At 41.7% G+C, this 21,403-nt stretch overlaps 1 protein-coding gene across 2 annotated transcripts in view; it reads left to right on the forward strand.

Annotated features, from left to right (window-relative positions):
• The window catches only part of EPC2 (enhancer of polycomb homolog 2), a 38,677-nt gene that overhangs the window by 4,504 nt on the left and 12,770 nt on the right, over positions 1–21,403 (forward strand). The window contains exons 2-7 of one of the 2 annotated variants that reach the window (XM_057385262.1): positions 9,980–10,139; positions 16,211–16,356; positions 18,727–18,933; positions 19,555–19,703; positions 19,915–20,047; positions 21,054–21,245. In XM_057385262.1, coding sequence (XP_057241245.1) covers positions 9,980–10,139; positions 16,211–16,356; positions 18,727–18,933; positions 19,555–19,703; positions 19,915–20,047; positions 21,054–21,245 — 987 coding nt within the window. The remainder of the gene's footprint in view (positions 1–9,979; positions 10,140–16,210; positions 16,357–18,726; positions 18,934–19,554; positions 19,704–19,914; positions 20,048–21,053; positions 21,246–21,403) is intronic. The other variant, XM_057385263.1, reaches the window with a different exon arrangement.

Here is a 21,403-nt window from a genome sequence, read left to right on the forward strand (position 1 = left end):
TTTTTTTTTTTTTTTTTGTTGGTTTTTATTTTTTCTGATGAGTAAGACTTGTATTTCCTAGTGCTAATGAATTGTTTTGACTGGAAAGGGGGAAAGTTGCAGAATAGATAAGCCCTGGTTTTTGTTTCTTATCACATAAGTGTGTTTTTATTTGAATACCTGTTACTGGAGATTGCTGAGTTGCACATTGTGAGGTGAAATCCTGCGTAGTAATGAGGCACATTCACAATCTGGGAAGTGAAATTGCCTGAGGTGTGAGGAAGCTGGAAATGTGGTGGTAACAACGGGTGATACTGGGATTGCCCGGTCAGAGTTATCTGAGCCTYCATCTCAATCCTTGTTTGAACATCCATTCATGTACAGTTCAGCTTGGCATGGCATCACAGGGYTGAGGTTAGAGAGGAAAAGTGCAGCAATGGCAAATTGAGGATGGGGTTTGACGCTGCAGAAATGCTGATGCAGTACCCATGAGAAGGGACTTTCCTTCCCAGCCTTTTAGGAATCACCCCGGGATGAGCTTTCTTTGATCATGAAGTACAACATTCAATTCTAATTATTTTGACTGGAAGTAGCTAACCTGATTTTTTTTTTTTGTCTTGCTTAGTTGTTAGTTCATTCAGTTTCTGTTGTAACACAGGAACTTGAAGTGCTCATCATCCAGCTTTGAGGTGTCCTGGAGCTGGTGATAGTCCTGTTCTAGAGCTCCTAGAACAGCATATTCATTCTCCTTTCAGAGCAGGAAGCTTTTAGCTTTGCACAAGTCCTAGTTTTYTGTTAAACTGTATCAGCAAGAGCACTTATAATGAATATTTTCTTCTGATACAGGGAACTGGGACAGTATCAAATGTGTGAGAATTCACTTAAGCTGCTGTTCAGACAAACCTACGTGGTACTGTCTGATGCACTCAGGTCTGGGTTTAAAAACATAAATACACATAAATCACACCGCACGTGGGCAGAACCTGCTCCTAACTGGRTGTTTGTGTGCGGGCTGTGCATTCATAACCTGTGGCTGAACCCTCAAAGTTCCTTACAAAYGAGAGGCTTTGTAGAACAAAGCAGCCCGGACAGCCGTGTGTAAAACAGCAGGTCAACAGAGGATAACTTCAGCTCCAACCATGCAAATATTCTGTAAAACAGAAATCCCTCTGAAAGAATTCATGGGAATCTACGTGAGAAACTCCCAAGGATTGTATTTCCATGCAAAACGAGGTGAAATCAAGACAGCACACCTTGYTTAGGAAGGAAATTGGGTTGGTTTGACTAGAATCAACTGGGTTATCTGCTGGGGAAATAAAATTCCCAGGGTAAGTTATTCCTCAGTTTGTGTTAAGCACTTGTATTTATTTACTTACTTTGAGAGTATTTGGAGACTGCTGAGATTACTGAAGTATTGYTTGGTACTAGCAGCAAAATGCTGGGTTGTGCTCTTTATTCACAGAATTTTGAACATCAGTTCTGTTTGAGTTCTTTCCCTTGCACTGTGCGGTGAWGTTTCTCCCAAGTGCACATTTCCATTTCCCAGCCATTATTTCAGTTTTTAGCTCTGATCCTTTATCCTTCCTGTGCCTTCACCTGCAGAATCTCTGCTCCCTGTTTGCTGTCCCGTTTGATAACGGTGGATCAGAATTAACCCTGAGCAGCTGAGCATTGGGGACCCGTTAAACTGAGGAACTTCGGGTTTAATTTGTTGTGGCTGAAGTTAAACATGACCAAGATTTGCTCTTAAACTGCTCGTGAGGTGGAGATTTATTAGAGCTTCTCACATTAACACCTATCAGCAAACCTGTAACAAGTGTTTGGGATATCAGCTTAGCCCGGGACAAATGTCATTGATCTCCGAGTGTGCTTTTAAGGCAGAGCTGAGCCAGAGTTGCTAACCTGCAGGTAGCAGGGATGTTCTGCTTTTTGGGGTTTTGATAAAGGGGGTGGACAGTGGGTCATCCTTCCTTTCACCAGGAGCGCATGGGGATAGAGATGGGAACGGAGCAGCGGTGTCATCCCGAGGTTACGTGGGTTCAGCCCTATCTTAACACCGCGCTGTAATTTAGATAAAGCCGCGTTTTTGCTGCAGGCCAGAGGCTGTGCGGGGTCAGCGAGCAGGGCTGGGAGAGCTGCCCGGGCGGGTTTGGGTGCCGTGGCCCTGCCGAGCACAATGGGAGCTGCCTGGCTGCTAATTGAGTCACACCTCCAGTCATTATGCAGAAACTTTCCCTTGTAGGTAGGGTTTCTCGGCGGGAGGTGGAATTCCATGACAAAAGCTTAGGGGAGAGCGCTTTGGAATCTGCCTCTCTGAGCTGTCTTTCCTTTTCCTTCAGTTTAAGGAAACCTTGGAAAGAAAAACCTCAGCCTTCCTTGAATTTACAGAGTGCCAGATTTCTGTTTGACAAAACTTCGTGGCTTCGTACAATTTGTTTTGTCTGAAACCGATTGAAATGTGCTGTTTGRATAATTCAAATCAACTAACATTAAATCTGCTTATAGTTATCTCCGTTCTTAATTACTTTTCATAAAAACGATCATTTTGATTGGTGCTAGATGTTCAAAAGGTTATTTGTAATTTATTTTGCCAACAAGGCTAATAAACAATGCCTTGTTTATGCCATAGCATGTTTATCATTTTAACAGTTCTACTCCTGGAAAGATAAATAACACATTTAATATTTACATAAACGTTGGGTATCCTGAAAGGCAGTGATGGTGAAGAACTATCGTAGAACTGAAATTTCTATAAAAGTAGAGAGGAATTGAATGAGAACTGAATTTCTGTATGTAAAAAGGGGTAAGAAGTAGCAAAAATAATTTTATGAATCTMAAAGTAATAGCAGTATAGACTCATAATTTTGCATTTAATATTCACTAGTCCTGAGTAAAAGAAACAAAGTATTTGAGAGTATACTATTTAAAATAGKATTTGACTCCTTTTTGCAAATTCGTGCTTGTTAATGTGTAATAATCACAGTATAGTGGGGCTGAAGGTGTTGGGTTAAAATACTCTTTCTGTCCATGGCAGGTGAAGTGCTGCAAATGTGAGGGAGCAGAAATTTGCAGGAAAAAAAATCTGAATTCTTAATTTCCCTGATTTACTTCGGTGTAATTCTGATTATGATTAATACATTTACACCTCYGGTCTCTCAAGTTTGAGTGCTGAACACCTCCCCACTGGCAGAATTGTTCTCTTTAAGATGATTTTATGTCATCTTCAGTCGCAAGAAGTGAAAATTTGCTTAGCTTGACTTGTGAGAATCTTCCCAGCTGGTGAGATGCCATTTTTCCATCAGTTTTCCGTATCAGTACACTCCTCTCTCCTCCTTTCCCCTGGGACACTCAAAGTGGTTCATCCACGGATCGTTCTGAGCCAGCATAAACACTTCCTCCCCCCTTTCCGTGGTTGTTTTCTGTTGTTTACATTGGAATTTATAATTTGTTTTTCTCAGCTTTGTGCCGTTTCTCTGGCTGCAGCTCACACTTGGTGTATCTTAGACCAGTCTGTGTTGCATAACAAAAAGTGTTTCTGCTTTGAAGCATCCCGGTGATGTCGGATTCCCTGTGCCAGACTTGGATGTAAACAAAACACTCGGTGTCTGCAGTGCTCTCCAGTGATTGGATATTTAAGGGAGGCACTGATACTACAGAAAGTTGAAAAAATAATAATAGATATGTTTCTTGAGTTGAAAGTATTTGGTTTAAAATGGAATTTTGTAGTTAATTTTWAATCATTTTAATTTATATCAATCACTGTATGTGTGTTTTAATTTTTTAACCCTTTCCTGAGTTKTTCAAACTATAGAACCAATCTGTGACGTGATTAATTGTAATATGAGGGATTTTTGTGTGGTTCATCAGGTCTTCAACACTCAGGGTAACATCACTTTGGTGATGGAAACGCTGTTTAAAGACTCACAAATTCCCTGCTGTAGGTGTGTGTGCCTCAGTTAAATAAGAACAACTCTGGATATTAATCCCAGGATGAAAATGTTCCCCACAGGCTGAGGTTAAATGCACAAAGCAAGAGCAGAGGGAGAGGTGCCTGTCAGCTCCTGCTGGAGAATTTCCAGTTTTCCCTCCTGGCCACTGTTCTCCTCCCTGCTGCAAGGAGCAGTTTTGTGACTCAGTGTCACATGGAGGTGTTCATGTGTGCAGCCAGGAATCGCATGAAATTCGGGTTCCGTGGACAATAGTGGATTTAATAAAGGGGAAAGCTCMTTGTTGGGGAACCTCAGCCTTTAAAAATGCATCGTGGGGTTCATGACATGAAAAACGAGAATATTTCTATRSATCAGTGCAGACCTTAGCATCCTGYGTGAGTGGGATAATCAGGATTCCTCATGGAATCATTTGTTACCTTGTGAGTGATACTGTTGTATCCCAAGAAACCCTTTGGACTATGTGTTACATTTTCTGTAACATTCTCTCCTAAAGCTTTTTTTGGGAAAAAAAAAATCCCACTCTTTGGGAAACAAAAATTTCTCATCTAGTACCAGAAACGGCTTTTCCAAAAGGATTTTTTAATAATTCAGTTCATTGTTCTAACAATAATTTTATTTTTAATAATTGGTTTGTTTTCATCTTTTGGTAGCCTGGAAACTTGTGTAAATAAGTGTCGCTTTAAAATACAGATTTTTACTTGCTGTGGGTTTTTTGACATTTCATAGACAGTGACAGTTTTGTGTCCATATGTTCCTAAATAGTGAAAAAAACATTATTTGTAGGGATAAGATTGCTCTTGTTCTCATACATTACAGCTGTCCCATTTGGGGTAATATTTGAGTATCTCACAGTTGTTTCATGTCCAATTTGACACAGGATGGTTGAAATTGCATTGTGTCCTTTTTCAGAATTAAAAGTTATTTAGAGAATTTTCTCTTGGTTTTTTTTTTTTCTGTTTGTTGCTGCAAAAAAGCAACACAAAATGGGTTGTGGTCTGTGCTCATCTCACTGTCCCTGTATCAGGATCTATGGGTTGATTGCCACTCTTATTTCTAAAGTGTTTTGTAGTTCTTCAGTTGGCTTTAGGCCAAACTGCCACAGGGGAAAGGAAGGCATTCCTGGGCATTGTTTAGGTCCAAATTGGATTTTTTTCCTCATTTAGATTCACATCTCCTCAGGTCTTTACCTGAGCAGAGGTGTCACCCAGGGCTGTAGAGCCAAGATCAGCATTCCAGAGATAACCCGGAGATGGGCTGTAATCGGGGCATTTGGATGGAAAACAGTCCTGGAATGGTTTGGCTTGGGTGCTGTGCTGCTTTGGGAAGATGCAGTGATTTAACAGCTGGGAAAGGGAAAAAAGCCATGGGAGAGTCAGTGAATCCCAGAATGGTTTGGGTTGGAGGGAACATTTAAATCTCATCCCATCCCATTCTCCTGCCATGGGCAGGGACACCTTCCACCCTACCCCAGGGTGCTCCAAGCCCCATCCAGCCTGGCCTTGGACACTTCCAGGGATCCAGGGACAGCCGCAGCTTCTCTGGGAATCTGTGCCAGGGCCTCCCTACCCTCACAGGGAGGAATTTCACCCATTCCAGGGACCTGTGTAACTTTTAGGCTGGAGCAGCCTAATTCGATTCACTTTCCCTGGTCTCCTTTTGCTTAGTCAGTAAGAGTTGCTGACCCTTAGGACACTTTTTTGGCTTGTAGTCATAATTCAGCATAATTCACCAAGTGTGGGGCAAGGTGGTGCTTGTGTTTATTTTTTTTTAAGAAAGGGTGGGGTGTATTGTGTTGGAAAACAGTGAAACTGAGGAGTGGTTCCACAAGCCCTTTCCAGTTGAGTATCTTCTGTTTCTTGTTTCCTTCAGCTTYCTTCCAATCCTTAGGGAGCCTGAGAGGAGTTTGTCCTCAAAAGCCTTGGTTTGGATGTRTTGGTTTCCACTCAATATTTTGGTTTTTATGGTTTGCCCAGTGTCCTGCATTACTGGATGTCTAATACAATTAAAGGGACACAACAGGAAACAGCTCTGATTCCTGACTAGATGAAATCTTTATCAAATCAGTAAAGAATGCATATTATCAGCTTTGCTAAAYACTAAAATGCCTGCTTTTCAAATAAATTGGAAATTAGGGAATGCATTTCAGCTCTCAAGGATGGGAATGTTTGTGGTGCMCAGGCTGATTTCCTGCTCTATATGTGACTCCTTATTTCAGCTGCCTGCTTTCCTTCCCAGAGCACAGAGAGGGGAAAAAAGGAAAACAGATCTATAGGATTGTGTAGGATTGAAAGGGTTAACTGCAGAAGAAAACAAAAACTTCTGCTTGAGTATACACTTTTGCTCTTGGAAATCTTCTATAAAAAAGCGTCTGTGTGGAGAGAAGGAGGAAATGGGGCTGAGGCTTTCCAAGGCAGGGAGGCTTCTGACCAAATTAGCTTTTGAGCTTCCTGACACTTTTTTCTGGAAGTGCTGTCAAGAGGTGTTACTCGCCGTGCTTGAGACTTTGCAAGATGATTCTGCACATTTCCAACTACAATTCTGTGCTTTTAGCTTCTGAATCTCAATATTTAAGATCAAAACATCATTTTAAATTTTCCCAATTTGAATATAATGTTAAACAAATGAGATAWTTAGACTTCAGTACATTTTCCTKGTTTTCTTTGCTTTAATTCTGTTCKTGGTGCAGGTAATTTGGAAGACTGCTCTAAATTTATTTAGAAATAGCTTTTTTTGGGTAGGAAAAGCTGTTGATAAATTCCCTTTTTTCTTCCATCCTGTTTGCATGGAGGGCTGTGGGGTTAAAGCAGAGTTAAAGCAATGAAACAACCTTTTAAAGAGTTATAGCTTTGCTTGTATGGTGTAGTTTTAAGAAATTAAGAAGGAAACAGGTACATTTAATCCTAAAGTTTTGTCTTCCAGGGGTCTGTATCCAATATGGAATTGTTCATTGCAGCTGGATAATTAAGATAAACTTATCAGTGTGAAGATGGTGTTCAGCCATGGGCTTCTCTTTGGTTTAACTGTGTTAAACCAAAAAAACTGGCATGTTTACTTTACTTAAATTACAATAAACTTCTCAAACTTTACCTGAGGGGTCTTAAAGGTTACRGAAAACCCAAAGTGGTCTGTAGGGTCTGAGTGCTCTGGTTTGTGGGATAAAAGGATGTAGGTGCAGCGGGGACATCCTTGCTTATAGGAGGGGGCTGGAATTAGATAATTTTAAAGGTTCCTTCCAGCTCAGACCATTCTGTGATTCTATGATATTGGTGAAAAATATGTAAAAAGTAACAGTCCATTTCCCTTAAAGCTTAACAAAAACAACTTCAGGATAATAGGACCAATACTTGTTGATKTATTCCCGTTGTTGAAGTCTCTTTCATAGTGTAGAAAACCCCAGATAGAAAGTTTAGGGAAAACACAAATTTGTGATATTTCAGAGATGAAGGGAATGGCAGTGAAGGTACCTTGCTCTCATCTGGACTTTCATTGTGGCTCTGAACGTCTGCAGCAAAAGCTGAGTATTTTTAGGTACCAGGGTTGTAGGAATTTTAGTGGTTTTTTCCCTTCTGAGGAAAAAGAGAAGGAAATATTGCAGTGTCTGAGAAGGGGCTCAGAGAACAGCTCTGGTTTAATGYGTAAATGTGCTCAGGCAGCAGTGCTACACACACTAAACATTTACATCTTTCTAATGCTGTTAGTTGAAGAAATAGCCCAGCCTAAGCTGTGTTTGTTTGAAATTTCGTAGTCRTACTGGAGAGAAAGGTCTGGATGTGCTTTTGAAGGAATTAGTGGGTAATCACTCTTTGTCAGGGACTCCTTTTTATTCCCATGGCAGCACGTTYTGTTTGCTGTCATCGCTGCTCCTCTAATGCTCCGATATTTTGTGTAAGACCTTCGGACCTGCTCTACTGCAGAACAAAGTGTGAGCTTAAAATGCAGKCTGTGTCTTTCAAACCATAAGAAAAAAGTGAAAGCTAGACCAGAAGGTGTTCTGGTATGCCAGGTAATAAATCTRTCTGTAAGAACACTTTTTCAGGTTTAATAAAGCCAATTAATTAGACCAAGTTTCATATAAAAATCGTCAGAGTTTGTTTRAACAGAATTGTTAAAGTTTAAATTTTTCTGAACTTGATGTTCAGCAGAAAGAATTCTCCGTGTGATTTTAAAATCTCCATGGCTTATCTATCTATTTTGGAGCTCTGSTGTTTGAGGAGTGACAGCAGCACTGTTGAAAGCTGCAATCCCGGTTTGAAAGCTGTGTTATGCTTGAGGGCTTTTTATAGTGAAATGAGTCCTAACACCTATTGTCAACYTTTCCTTGGGAACTCCGTGTGTGCTTACTACAGTGTTCCAGCAGCTGAGAATCTGAATTACTCATTTGAATTACACTTTAATGGGCTGCAGAGCCAAAGGTGTTCTGAATTTTGGACAGATCGAGCCCTTCCTGAGAGCAGTTCTGTGAAGTTAACTGTTGGTACGCAGCTCCAGGGACTCCAGTTGAAAGCAGCCCAGTAATGAAACCATTTTCCTGTAGTAGAATTACTCAGCAGTGCCGAGCTCTCCAAGACACGTTTTAAAGGTGGAGTGACAGATTTACTCAGTGTGGAGTAACTCAGGCAGATCACACCAGCTATCGGGTTGCATGCTTGTCTTAATTCTAATGGCACTCACTTGGGAGCCTGATTGATTTAATGTTGCTTCATCTGCTGCAGGAGATTCCCAAAGCTGCTCTGATTTTGCAGGAATTGCATTATTTGCGTTTCTGTAAATCTTAATATGCAGGGGAGGATAATTTATTAAATATCATTTACATATTTTTAAAGGTTTTCATTCACTTCCCTTTTTAAAATTACCATTCTGTAGAATTAAAGAGGAAGAAATTTTTGTTCTTGAGAGAATTTGCAGGTGGGTAGGAGAATGTGTGAGTGCCAGCTGCACTGCCAGCCAGGCATGGGGTGCTGGCAGGTTCCCATTCCTGGTGTTGATCCTGGCCTCTTAGGAGTGTTCACCCTGGGGAGAGGCACCCTAGAAAGCCACAGGAGGAAGATAAAGCAGCAAACCCTATTATTTTGTGTGTGTGGGTTTGTTTTTTTTCCTGCTCAAGTGCTTTTCCCAGCAGGTCRGTGTGTGGGGATGGCTGGAGGATAACCTGCAGCAGCTGGAACAGGCAAAGTGAGGTCACACAGATCTGTGACAGAGCTGAGCTTGGATTTCAGGTTGATATTCTGCTGTGCCACCCTCCCTCCCCTCAAATATGGAAAGCTTTTAAAGGTTTAAAATTTAACATGAGTATTCATGGAAAGTCTTATAAGAGAGGAGTTACAGGTTAGCTCTGACTTGCAACAGTAGATGGGTTTTACTGAGTTAACTATAAAATTATGTGTGAAAAGATCTCTGTGAACTGCTACATGTGTTGTGATCTTTATTTCACCCGAAGTGGTTCTGTGGAATTTGTGACTTCTGTCCCATAAGAATAAAATGAAGTGGTACCTGTTTGGGGAGTCTCTGCTTTTCAGGTGTTATTATGTGAGAACTCTGCTTCCTCTTGCTCTTAACTTGCTGAACTTCCAAAAGCRGGCTGGTAAGGCTTGCTGGGTAGAYAGGAATGATGAAATTTGCTATTCTTTTGAATTTCTAATCCTTTAAAGGCCTGATCTTGCATACATTTTCTTTCTGACAGGTTTGAGTGGGTTTGGCTTTCCCCAGCCCTAATTTTCTGCTGAGGTTATTTTGTATAGTTTGAATGTTTGTCTTTTTCCCAGTCTGGTGGAAGGTGTGGGCTGTTGTCTGAACAAAGGGTTCTCTTCATCTGTTTGTAGCTCATTCACTGCAGCTCTGAGATTCCCATCAATTAGGAACCAGTGGAACACTCAGTGATGGAGAACACATCCTGTCACCATTCTGGGAACAGGGATATTCCAGCTGGCCTCTAAAACCCAGCAAAGCATCCACTCTGTTATCCTCTAGGAAAACAATGGGAGAAAAGGCAGTCTTTGTATGCACTTCTGTACGCTGATACCTAAATAAACTCTCCCGTTTTCCCTTTGCAGGAACATCATTTGCAACGGGCTATCTCAGCACAGCAAGTTTTCCGAGAAAAGAAGGAGAGCATGGTTATCCCAGTCCCTGAAGCAGAGAGCAATGTCAACTACTACAATCGTTTGTATAAAGGAGAGTTCAAGCAACCAAAGCAGTTCATTCACATCCAACGTAAGTGAAAAACACTGGGGTTGTTGTGGTGTGTGTTCATCCCCTCTTATTTAACCTGAGTAACCTTTGTGTTGAGGAYAAAGCTGCTACAGTGCCCAGAAAGTGGGAGGACTCTGAAATCCAGGGGGATTCATAGAGTCAATTCCATTTTCTTCAGTTCTAGTAGGATTGAAGGGTGCTGGTGATTGTGGGGTTTTGCTGCTGGATTTGTTTTTGGGCTTGGTGCTGATGCTCAGTAGCTGCTGAGCCTTATCCTGTCTTTTGGACTTCCAGTATTTTTGATCCAGACTTTATTCTTGTGCATTGTTTCTTTCCTAGACCTGAGAAGGACTAACTGAACCTGCCTGGCTGCCTTTGAGTTGCTTACACTGATGGGGGGAGCAGGAGAGAGGTTGTCTTGCTCACCTGTTAACTCCAAAATTCTCTCTGAGTGCAGATCAATAAAGCAGAAGTGGTTTTGTAATGGAATCAGCCTTTGTTCTGCTGCTCATAAAAGCATTCTGGCAGGTCAGGGCGGCTGTGCTGCTGCTGGAGTTCAGACTGTTCTGGGTAACAGTCACTTTTCTCTGAGTTTGGCTAAAACTGAAGAATTSCATTTCAGTAGAGAACTCTGATTTTATTTAATAGATAAAATATATGAGTATTGCTTATATCTTACAAGATCTAACTAATATAAACTTGTGGGCTCTGGATTAATTCTAACACTTCTTTTGGTTGATACTCTGTTGACAAATGCCACACTTACAGTTCAGTTGTTCCTTGGCACTGAAATCATGTTTGTCCTTTGCAGGATGTGCTTCAGGGGGTTATTTTGTGACTTGGACTCCTCCCAGGAGTTACCTTTGTAGCGAAACCTTCAATTCAATTATTGCAAGTTTGCATAATTTCTCACTGACTGGTGAAGTGTCACATTTTTTCCATTTATTTACAAAATAGGAGATTTTGGAAATAACTGTGCTCAAGGTCCTCTGTGATGCAACAGAGACCATAGAGGTGAAAGGGAAAAATCAGCTAAAAGGAATTGTTTCTCTCCTTAATAAAAAAAAAATAAACCTGCAAGCAAGGCATGCTGAATGAACTAAAATTAAGCTGCTGATCAAGAAGTGTATTTTATTCTGTTCTTTGTTGGACACTGCCAGAAACACTGTGAATACTGTTAATAAACATGTCTAAAAATGTGAAATATATTATGCCAAWTTTTTCTTTGTCTTGTTGAGACTCACAGTCTTTCTGGACAGCATTACAGAAGGTATTTGAGCTGAAGATAAATATCAGATACTRCTCCAAGATAATTTTTCCCACATATTCTGGTTGGAGTAGGTGTGATAGAAGGCAGCTTTCTGCTGCATAAACTGCTTAGAAATTCAGTTTTAATGCTTAAAGCACAAATAGCAGCAATACCCACTTTGGCCAGGGAAGTTATGTAAACTGATGGAAAGTGCCAGGAGGCYGCATACTATAATCCATACTTACTGGTGRTTATTTCTGGCAAATTRTGTTTTGCTGGGATTSTGGYAGCCTAAGATTTTAATATTTTKTACATTCTTTCACTTAGATCAGTGRYTCTAAGCAGAGAAAAGTAAATTTTTTTGTAAAGCTTGGAATTTGGGAATAGGATTGGTTCCAGGTATTAGTTAACCTCAGTAGCACCAACTCAGGTGATGTTGACCTCAACATAAAGCAAAAACCTTGAACAATTCTGATTATTCCAGGATGCTTAATAATTTTCCAACAATGCCCTCCAGTATCCTTAAAATGTGAACTTTTTGGCAGAAAGTTTTATTTTTTGGTGAGGTGACCATCTGTATTTATCAGATTGCTGCCTCAACTCAGGCCTGATTGCTGGTGTTGGCACAAGAGGGTTTGCTGAGGAGGGAAAGCAGTGGAACTGCTTGTTTTAATGTTAACTCATGCCTGTGGCAGCTTCAAATGAGTGTGGAACCACAGCCTTTATTTAGTTAGCTAAATGAAATTAGTTAATTTAGTTAAGTTTAACCCAGTTCAATGGAACTTCACTGAAAAACAAATTGCATTTGTGTGAGTTGGTATAAACTCAGTTCCTAGGGGAGCTCAAGTAAACCAAAACAAATCCCTCTGGCAGGTACTGCTGGGAGTGGGTGGAGTGGCAGAGGATGGGAACGGGGATGTTGTGTTTGCAGCAGCAAACCAGCGAGTTCTGAGCATTCCTGGGGGAAATTTTCCAGGTGGGATCATTGGGATGTTGTGTTGGGAACAGCAGTGAGCAAACCAGTAAGGGCTGAGCATTCCTAGGGGAAACTTTTCAGGTGGGATCACTGGGATATTGTGTTTGCAGCAGCAAACCAGGGAGTTCTGAGCATTCCTAGGGGAAATTTTCCAGGTGGGATCACTGGGATATTGTGTTTGCAGCAGCAAACCAGCGAGTTCTGAGCATTCCTAGAGGAAACTTTCCAGTGGGATCACTGGGATGTTGGTTTTCAGCAGCAAACCAGCGAGTTCTGAGCATTCCTGGGGGAAACTTTACAACTGGGATCACTGGGATGTTGTGTTTGCAGCAGCAATGAGCAAACCAGTAAAGTCTGAGCATTCCTGGGGAAAACTTTCCCGGTGGGATCACTGGGATGTTGTGTTGGGAACAGCAATGAGCAAACCAGCGAGTTCTGAGCATTCCTGGGGGAAGTTTTCCAGCTGGGATCACTGGGATGTTGTGTTTGCAGCAGCAGTGAGCAAACCAGTAAGGTCTGAGCATCCCTAGGGGAAACTTTTCAGGTGGGATCACTGGGATATTGTGTTTTCAGCAGCAAAGCAGTGAGTTCTGAGCATTCCTAGGGGAAACTTTCCAGGTGGGATCACTGGGATGTTGTGTTTGCAGCAGCAATGAGCTAACCAGTAAAGTCTGAACATTCCTGGGGAAACTTTCCAGGTGGTATCACTGGGATGTTTTGTTTTCAGCAGCAAACCAGTGAGTTCTGAGCATTCCTAGAGGAAGCTTTCCAGGTGGTATCACTGGGATGTTGTGTTTGCAGCAGCAATGAGCTAACCAGTGACTTCTGAGCATTCCTAAGGGAAACTTTCCAGTGGGATCACTGGGATGTTGGTTTTCAGCAGCAAACCAGCGAGTTCTGAGCATTCCTGGGGGAAACTTTCCAGGTGGGATCACTGGGGCCTGTCCAGCAGTGCCCTGTAGAAATGCAGATGTTCTGGAGGAGATGTTCTGGGTTGATCCTGAGTCAGGAGAGTGTCCCAGGATTTAGCAGGAGGTGTCCATGTGGCATGGCACACTGGTTTTGTGGAACCCTGAGGGCTGGGGCTGATTTTTGTTCTCCAGCAGCTCCTGCAGGCCTGAACGAGCAGCTCCCCCAGCTGCCAGGGCAGGGGCAGGAACAAAGGAGTGATGGATGATTCCTTCACACAGCCCATAAACACCTGGGTCTTGTGATGGCTTTTGGAGCCAGGGAGCTGCCACGCTGTGGGCCAGCTMCAGGGTGAAAAATGGCTTTTGCTGGAACAATTTCAGCTCACTCAGTGCTTGGGAAAGAAGAGAACTGGTAATTACAGATGTTGCTGCAAATGTGTTTTGAGAAGCAGGGGAAGAACTTCATGGGAGGTGAACACTTCCATGGGTGTCCCAGAATTGTGATAAGCCAGCTTGGGGTTTTTAAATTCCAAAGAAATGGTAACCTTGTGTTTCCTGAGGCTCTCCCACCTCCCCAGGCTGCTGTGAGTTTGTGCCATGCTGTGTGCACTGGAACAGGTGAATGCAGGCTCTGCTTCCATCCCTTCAGTGCCATTAACCTGCAGCCACGGTGTGAGCCCCCTGGACTAACACAGGTCATGACACTAGAACATGGCTGATAACAGAAAAACACTGCTGGCAGCTATGGGAAGTGGGATATGTGACATGGGCTACTGCTGTTCTCACAGGAATGATGGGAGTTTGAGAAAATGAGACTGGGTTTGTTTGATGTGTGGTGATCCTGGCAAGTACTTGTTGGGTGCCTTGTGTCTTGTCATCTTGAATATTTCTCAAAATACTCAGCAGAGAGGGAAGGATCCCCTGCWTCCAGCTGAGGGGCACCATGGGGTCCCTTTAGGTGCTGGCAGTGCAGTAACCTSCCTTCCCTCTTGGACACCTATCACTGATATCCATGTTTTCCTGAAGGTGCTTTTTGATGGAATGGTTGGGCTTTCTTTCTAGCCTTTGTGTCTGCTGGTTGCCTCTCACTTGAGCCTGATTCTGTTCTGAAAGGTGAATGATTCAAGACCTTTTAGTGACTCTTCCAGTTGTGGAAATGAAGTTTTGTGGCTCTGCTCACAATATCCAGGTGAACAGCATCACTTCTGCTCTGTCACAGCTCCTCCTGCCCACTGATATTCTGGCTTGGAAACAGACTGGAAACATTTTGTCCACAGGGGATTATTGAATTATCTACTGACAGGCAATAGGTTGACATCTTTGTGCTGTGAGACCAACATCTGCCTGAGGGCAAACAAGCAGAGCCTTTTGTGGGCTTGAATGGTTTTCAGTCTGCTGGAGAGTCAGGATCTGATGTTGAAATTTGCAGTTGAAGTCTAATACACAGTTAATTGTTGGAGAGCTCTTGGTCACATGCCCAGCGACAGTGTCTTAAATAAACTTGCCATGCAGCTTGTATTACTGAATTAATACTGCAAACAATTCTGCTTGACACGTAGTTACAGGCTGTTATTAATTTCTCCTCAAGTAAATGATTGCACTGTGTGGTAGGTCAGAGGACTCTTGTGGCCAAGTGCTGTTGTCACAGTTGGTTCAGTCAGGCAGTGTCTCCTCTGAGAGGTACCAGMTTGAGCTGAAGATGCTGAGGGGCTGCTTTTTAGTCCTTCCCAGCTGTGTCTGGCTGGTTTTCCGTGCCTGACCCAATAATGAATACTGGTAGGGCTTTAGCTCATTTATTGATCACACCAGATCACAGAGAGAGCAGTCTTGGGCAAGGCTGAGATGTGGAAAGAACAYTCTGCTCACCSCCTGCCTGTGGGAGAGAAAATGCCRGGATTTGCTTTAAAGATGTCGTTCTATGATTTTCTTTTGCCTCTGAACGCCCAAATTTTTGGTTTATGGTGCTCTCAAAGCACTCAGGGCAGCTCAGTAGCAGAGTTTTTTAAATTAGCACTTGGTATAGCCACGAGTTCAGAGCATGAAGATAAGATAGTGCTGTTTGTCTATTAAGAACAGAATATATTTCATCAGGCCTATTAACTGCTGYTAATCCAGTGCTGATTGAATTATTGTGAGTGCTGTACTTGGTTTGTCACCCCCTCAAGGTTTTATTAGGTGTACAATTAATGTTCCTGTTAAGAATTTTTCCTGTCATATGCAGTTTACTCATATTTGTTGTGAAATTTCGGTTCTGCTGTGCTAACCTGAATGAGAGCTTCCTTCTGCTTTTAGTAGGACCAGGAACATTGTCAATTATGGAAAATAATTAGGACAATTAGTAATAAAGATGTGAGCTTTGCTGAGAAGTTGAGGACTTTGGAGAGTCTGGAGGGACTGTCAAGCTCTATATCTACAGCTGAGGAGGTTTTGGAGAAGTAACAGTTCCCATAACATTGTTCTAAGATTTCTACGGTTACATAAAACAAGAAAAAAACAGTCTATTAACTATTTTAACACTTCAGATTTGTTGTAYTGTTTAAAAATAGACAAGTGAAATAATTTTGGAACTTCAGTGTAAATGCTAGTTCTCCAAGTCTGGAATTTGTTTGAAAATTATCTTAGTTGTTAATAATCTTWCCATGATACTCTGGAAGAGCTGTTTTATAACAGCATTAAGAAACATTTTTGCTCTTGTTTTGCAAAGATACATTAAAGTTTCTCTGCTTGTCACCCCTTCAAGCCACTTGAAATGAAACTTTCTGGATTCCTTTCATGTTGAAGTTGAAGACAAGCAGCTTCTAACTACTGTCTGTTAAATGGGGAAACTTTTTAGCATGAAGAGTGTTCTGGCMGAGAAGTGCTGGTGTGGAGTTTAATCCATCATTTTTGATTGCTGACTGCAGATGTGTGTCCAGAACATGTTACTTACCCCACATTTCATTTTCTTGTGTTGCAGCCTTTAATCTGGACAATGAACAGCCAGATTATGATATGGACTCTGAGGATGAGACCCTACTGAACAGGCTGAACAGGAAGATGGAAATCAAGCCACTGCAGTTTGAAATAATGGTCGACAGACTCGAAAAAGCCAGTTCTAGTCAGGTATTGTGTGAAGAAATCAYGGAGGGGTTTTGCTTTCCTGGGGGTGGTTCTGGGTGGGTGCTCCTTTATTTCCTGCTAAGAGAAGTGTGAGTCTGCAGTGGCACAGAAATCACATTGCTGCCTCTTGTGTCAATATTGGGAAATATTCACATAGAACAGGTGGAGAAGGAGCTTTTCGGGTTGCAGGGATTGGTTTGAAGTTTCAATTCCTGACCACAGTGTGTTAAAGAAGGACAATTTACAACTTGTTTTACCATTGTTGGGATGTAGTAAGTTTGTGCTGATGTTCACCTAAGTGGCTGTAAACGTATGAGAATCCAGATTTTGTTTCAGTTTTTACTGGACATTGAGTTTGGTTGATTTTTTGAGGGTTAGAAACCTCAGAGCACAGCAAGTGAACCAAGCATTTGTTAAGGTTGAGCCCTTGTAGTTCTACTGCAGAGAAGGGTACCAGTGTCACTGAGTCAGATCCTGACRGGTTCCAGGAGGGCAGAAAGGTCTTACAGCCCAAAATATTTCTCCACAACTATTGATCTGAGGGATCAGTCTGTGCCAGTCAGGTTTGAAACAGGACGAGTTATTTCTCAATGAGGTGAGGCTTTGTGGGAGTGAAAAATCCACTGTGGGCCCTGTGGCTCTGCCTCAGTTCCTTAACCCGATTTAGTTCAGTTAAAAAGCCAAAATACTGTATTTTCTCCATCTTACAGCAACTTTAAAAAGGTAGAGATTTCTGACTAGGCTGAGAAAATGGGAATGAAGGGGAAAAAGTAGGGAATGCATGGGATGATGCTTGTTGAACACATGATCCTTGGATTTGTTAGAGCTTTGATAAAAACACCCCTTTTTGGATTTCAGCTCAGGCCATTCTGGTGATCACTTTCCATGATCAATATTCATCCTTCTTTCACTGCTTTCACCTTTCATTGCTGGAGTAATAAAGTTAAATTTCACTTTGAAAGAGGCTTTTCAAAAATAAAGTGTTACAAGAATACAGATTTTTCTCTGTAGATGCAAGCAACTCTTGGAGCCTGGGAAGGGCTGGTGAGGTTTAGGGATCTCAGGTACCACCTGGGGCTGCCTCCCAATTCCTATTTTCCCTGCCTCACCCCTGGAATATGAAAGGATGCTGCTGGGAATTTTTTCCCTGCCAAGGAGGGGTTCCAGGCATTCTTGCTGGGCATCCTGATAATCTGATTTAAACAGAGAATACAAGGACTCTGCATCTATGGGCAAACACAAGCACATGGGGCAGTTTGAATTCTTCAACTGTCTACTCAAGGCAGAGTTGATTAAAAAAAAAAAGGTTAATAGAGAAAAGGAGCATAAGGGACAAACAAAAATTATTTTTGAGCAGTATTTTTTCCTTTCTTTTAAACACATTTCAGTGCTTTTCTAATTCTGCCACAGATTGCAAAGGTTTTATTCTGCTCTGGCTGGAATTAACACTTCCAGAGTAGCCATGGTTACACTTAGGGTTTCCTCAATTTTCTGAAATGTGTTGTTTCCTTTTTTTGTTCTCCYAACATAGATATGAGTTTGACTTGTTGCAAATTAAGTTGTTCAGTTGATATTTTCAAATTATGGGAAAGATGAGATGCTGCCTGACTTTTCCCTAAATAATACTAGAGATACTGTTTTCTTTTTATTTAATCAATTGGCTCAAGGTGATGCGAGCTGTTCAACTAATGTACTTCAGTGATTTTTTTTTTTTTAATATTTATTTAGAGTCTGATTTCCATATAAAAGGCTGAACATAGATCTAATTTCGATTTTTAAATGACCTGTGTAGAACTATCACCCACTGAAATAACTTTACAAACAAGTGACAGCTTTGTCTCTCTGAGCTGGAATAAACAGGGATGGGCATTGTCCTTTTCTATCACAAAGTAAATATTTTAGGTGGAAATAATTAAGTAAATTCACTTCTAGGGGAATCAACATTCAACTGCAAAGAATTACACATTAGTAAAGGTTAACAAATAAGAAACTTTTTTTTTTTAAAACCAGTCAAATTTAGTGATTCCCAAATCACGATCTGCAGACTGTAGTGAGTTCTTTCTATCCTGTGCTTGTAGTTGTTTCAAACAGTGTTTTCAGATTTTTCAAACAGTGTTTTCAGATTTAATGAAACATTGATGGAGTTGTAGACCACTGGAGGAAAGAGATGATGCTGCTGGTTCAGTAAAATCAGGAACTCTGTGTTTAACTTACAACAARTGGTGGCTCCAATTTCCATCAATGCTTTTTCATCCCTTTAACTCCGGTGCTGGAAAATAACAAAGTTTACCCAGAAAGCTCACAGGAACCGTGTGTGCTGCCTCTCCCTGCCACCCCCATGCCAAATGCATCTTTTCACTTTTTTTCCTGCAGCTTGTAACCCTTCAGGAAGCCAAACTGCTGCTAAATGAGGATGATTACCTGATCAAGGCTGTCTAYGACTACTGGGTGAGGAAACGCAAGAACTGCCGGGGGCCCTCGCTCATCCCCCAGATCAAACAGGAGAAGAGGGATGGCTCCACCAACAACGACCCCTACGTGGCCTTCCGSAGGAGAACTGAGAAGATGCAGACCAGAAAGGTGACTTGGCACACTCTGCTGCTTGAAATTTGAAATTCTTCCCTTGGTAGGAGTAATTTGGGTCCCTGTCCAGCATCTCGCAGGGAGTAATTTACAGCCCATCCATTTTTTGAGCTGAAATTCAAAGCAATGCCTGTCCCATAACCAATCTGTTGGGTTGGAAATATCCCTTTCTGTGAGAAAAGGGGAAATAATCTTCCATTTGCCACTGAAGAAATAGCTYAGTTTTTGTATTTGTAGCATAGAATGGTTAAACCAGGAAATCTGTAATCACTCAAAATTTTGTATCAACTTTTTATCTCTGCACAGCTTTAGTGTGTGTGGAATCAGAGTGGGGAAAGTGCTGTAGRAACCAAAGCTTGAATTGAACTTCCACTGGGTTGATTTGGAATCTGAGCAAAACATGGGGGAGAAATGGCTGAAAAGTTCTTCTCAGTTTACTCTTAAAACTGGTTCGTTGCTTTTTGTGGCTTTGTTTGCCAAGTAGGACCTGCTTTAGGAAAAGCTGCTTTGGATTGTGCTCCTGAGCCTCATTTGCAGCAGCATTATGTAACTTTATTTTTGCAGTTTGTGCCTYGTGGCTTTTGCTTTTGACTAAAAATTTGTTTCATCTCTCAACAGAACCGAAAGAAYGATGAAGCGTCTTACGAGAAAATGTTGAAATTAAGGAGGGAGTTTAGCAGAGCCATAACAATTTTGGAGATGATTAAGAGGAGAGAGAAAACAAAACGGGAGCTGTTGCATTTAACGTTGGAAGTTGTGGAGAAAAGGTAAAATTGCAGATTGTATCTCTTGAGAAGTTGTAAATTTTCATTAAATGGCTTTGAAATCCTCTCTTATGATTTATTTATTATAGCACCATAAACTTTAGGAGCTAAAAGAGAAGGGGTTTGTGTAGACACGTGGAAGACGCTGGTTTGTGTCTTCCAAACATTGCCCAGTGGAAATGCAATGCTATAGTTTTAATCCTGTTTTTTTGAGGTACCATTTGGGTGATTATGGAGGTGAAATCCTCAATGAAGTGAAGCTGAACAGACCCGAGAAAGAGATGGGCACAACTCCATCATCTCTCCACAACGGGAACCACCACAAAGTTCAAGAATGTAAAGTTAAGGTAAGATTTTGTTCCTGCTGGGAGTATCTTGTTATTGGGATCACCATTCCTTTGGGATCACCATTCCTTTGGGATCACCATTCCTTTGGGATCACCATTCCTTTGGGATCACCATTCCTTTGGGATCACCATTCCTTTGGACACACCTGGAATTCAGGCGTGTCTCTGAAGAAAAAACCTGAAATATTAGGAGTTAAAAATGCTTGGGGGTGAGGCTGAGAGTTGAAGACTTCTGGAAATTTGTATTTAGCACCTGCGACACCTAGTGGTCCCAGAATTCCAYACAAACCCCTGAATGCCTGGTTTTTCAGGAATTTTGAATTCCTGGTATTTATCCTCTGCTTCCCAAGCTGAGCTCCTTTACTGGAGTTAGTTTCAGCCAGGCTGTTATTGATGAGTATTAATTCAGGGTRGATTGAAACACATTTTAAAAGTGCACTGGCTTCTCCTTCAGATGGAGAATTTAGCAAGTAAAAGAATCTTTTTAAATAGGAGCTTTGAARTTTAATAACATTTGTGTTCAAGTGGACAGTTCAATATTGGTGGAGTTGCTCACTGCAAAGGGTTTATGTGAGAAAAATCTTAACTAGCCAAGCCAAATACCATCACATCTGTTCAAAAGTGTCAGCTCTCTGAGAAACAGGAAACAAATTAAATGGTTTCTTTTGAACATGTCTGAGCAGTTCAGAAAACTGAAAGTGCTGCAGAAAAATGAGATCTCAGAAAATAATTGGAATTACAATTACAATGTACTGAGTGTAGCACAGAGTGAGGAGCCTCTTAGGCTGTCACATGGCTTGAGAGCTCAGTTTGATTATTAATCAATAGTTGGAAAGATAATCAGAGGAAAAACATTGGGGTTTTAATGTGTTCAGTAAATTTTGCATGATATGTCTCAAATGCCTGCAGAGGCTTTGCAAGACAAGCAAAATAAAGTAATTTTTAAGTAATAAGGATTCTTCTTGTCATGCCTCAGTTTTTAGAAAGTTGTGTTTGTTTTTCCCAGCAGCACCCTCACCACTCCTCTCTGAAGGAGGACGTGTCCGATGTCGTCCGTCAGAAGAAGAARTACCTGAAGAAGCCCAAACTGGAGTGTGTGGTGACCCCTCAGCCCCTGGCTGAGCCCCTGCCCGTGCTCAGCAAGAGTGATATCAAACAGTACGACTTCCACAGCTCTGATGAGGAGGAGTTCCCACAGGTAACCCCCAAAACCCCAGCAGTTCCCACAGGTAACCCCCAAAACCCCAGAGTTCCCACAGGTAACCACCAAAACCCCAAGAGTTCCCCCAGGTAACGCCCAAAACCCAGGAGTTCCCACAGGTAACTCTCAAAACCCCAAGAGTTCCCACAGGTAAC

The sequence above is a fragment of the Malurus melanocephalus genome, unplaced genomic scaffold (genome assembly GCF_030028575.1).
Source record: "Malurus melanocephalus ecotype Western Australia unplaced genomic scaffold, MMel_1.1 scaffold_803, whole genome shotgun sequence".
NCBI lineage: Eukaryota > Metazoa > Chordata > Aves > Passeriformes > Maluridae > Malurus > Malurus melanocephalus.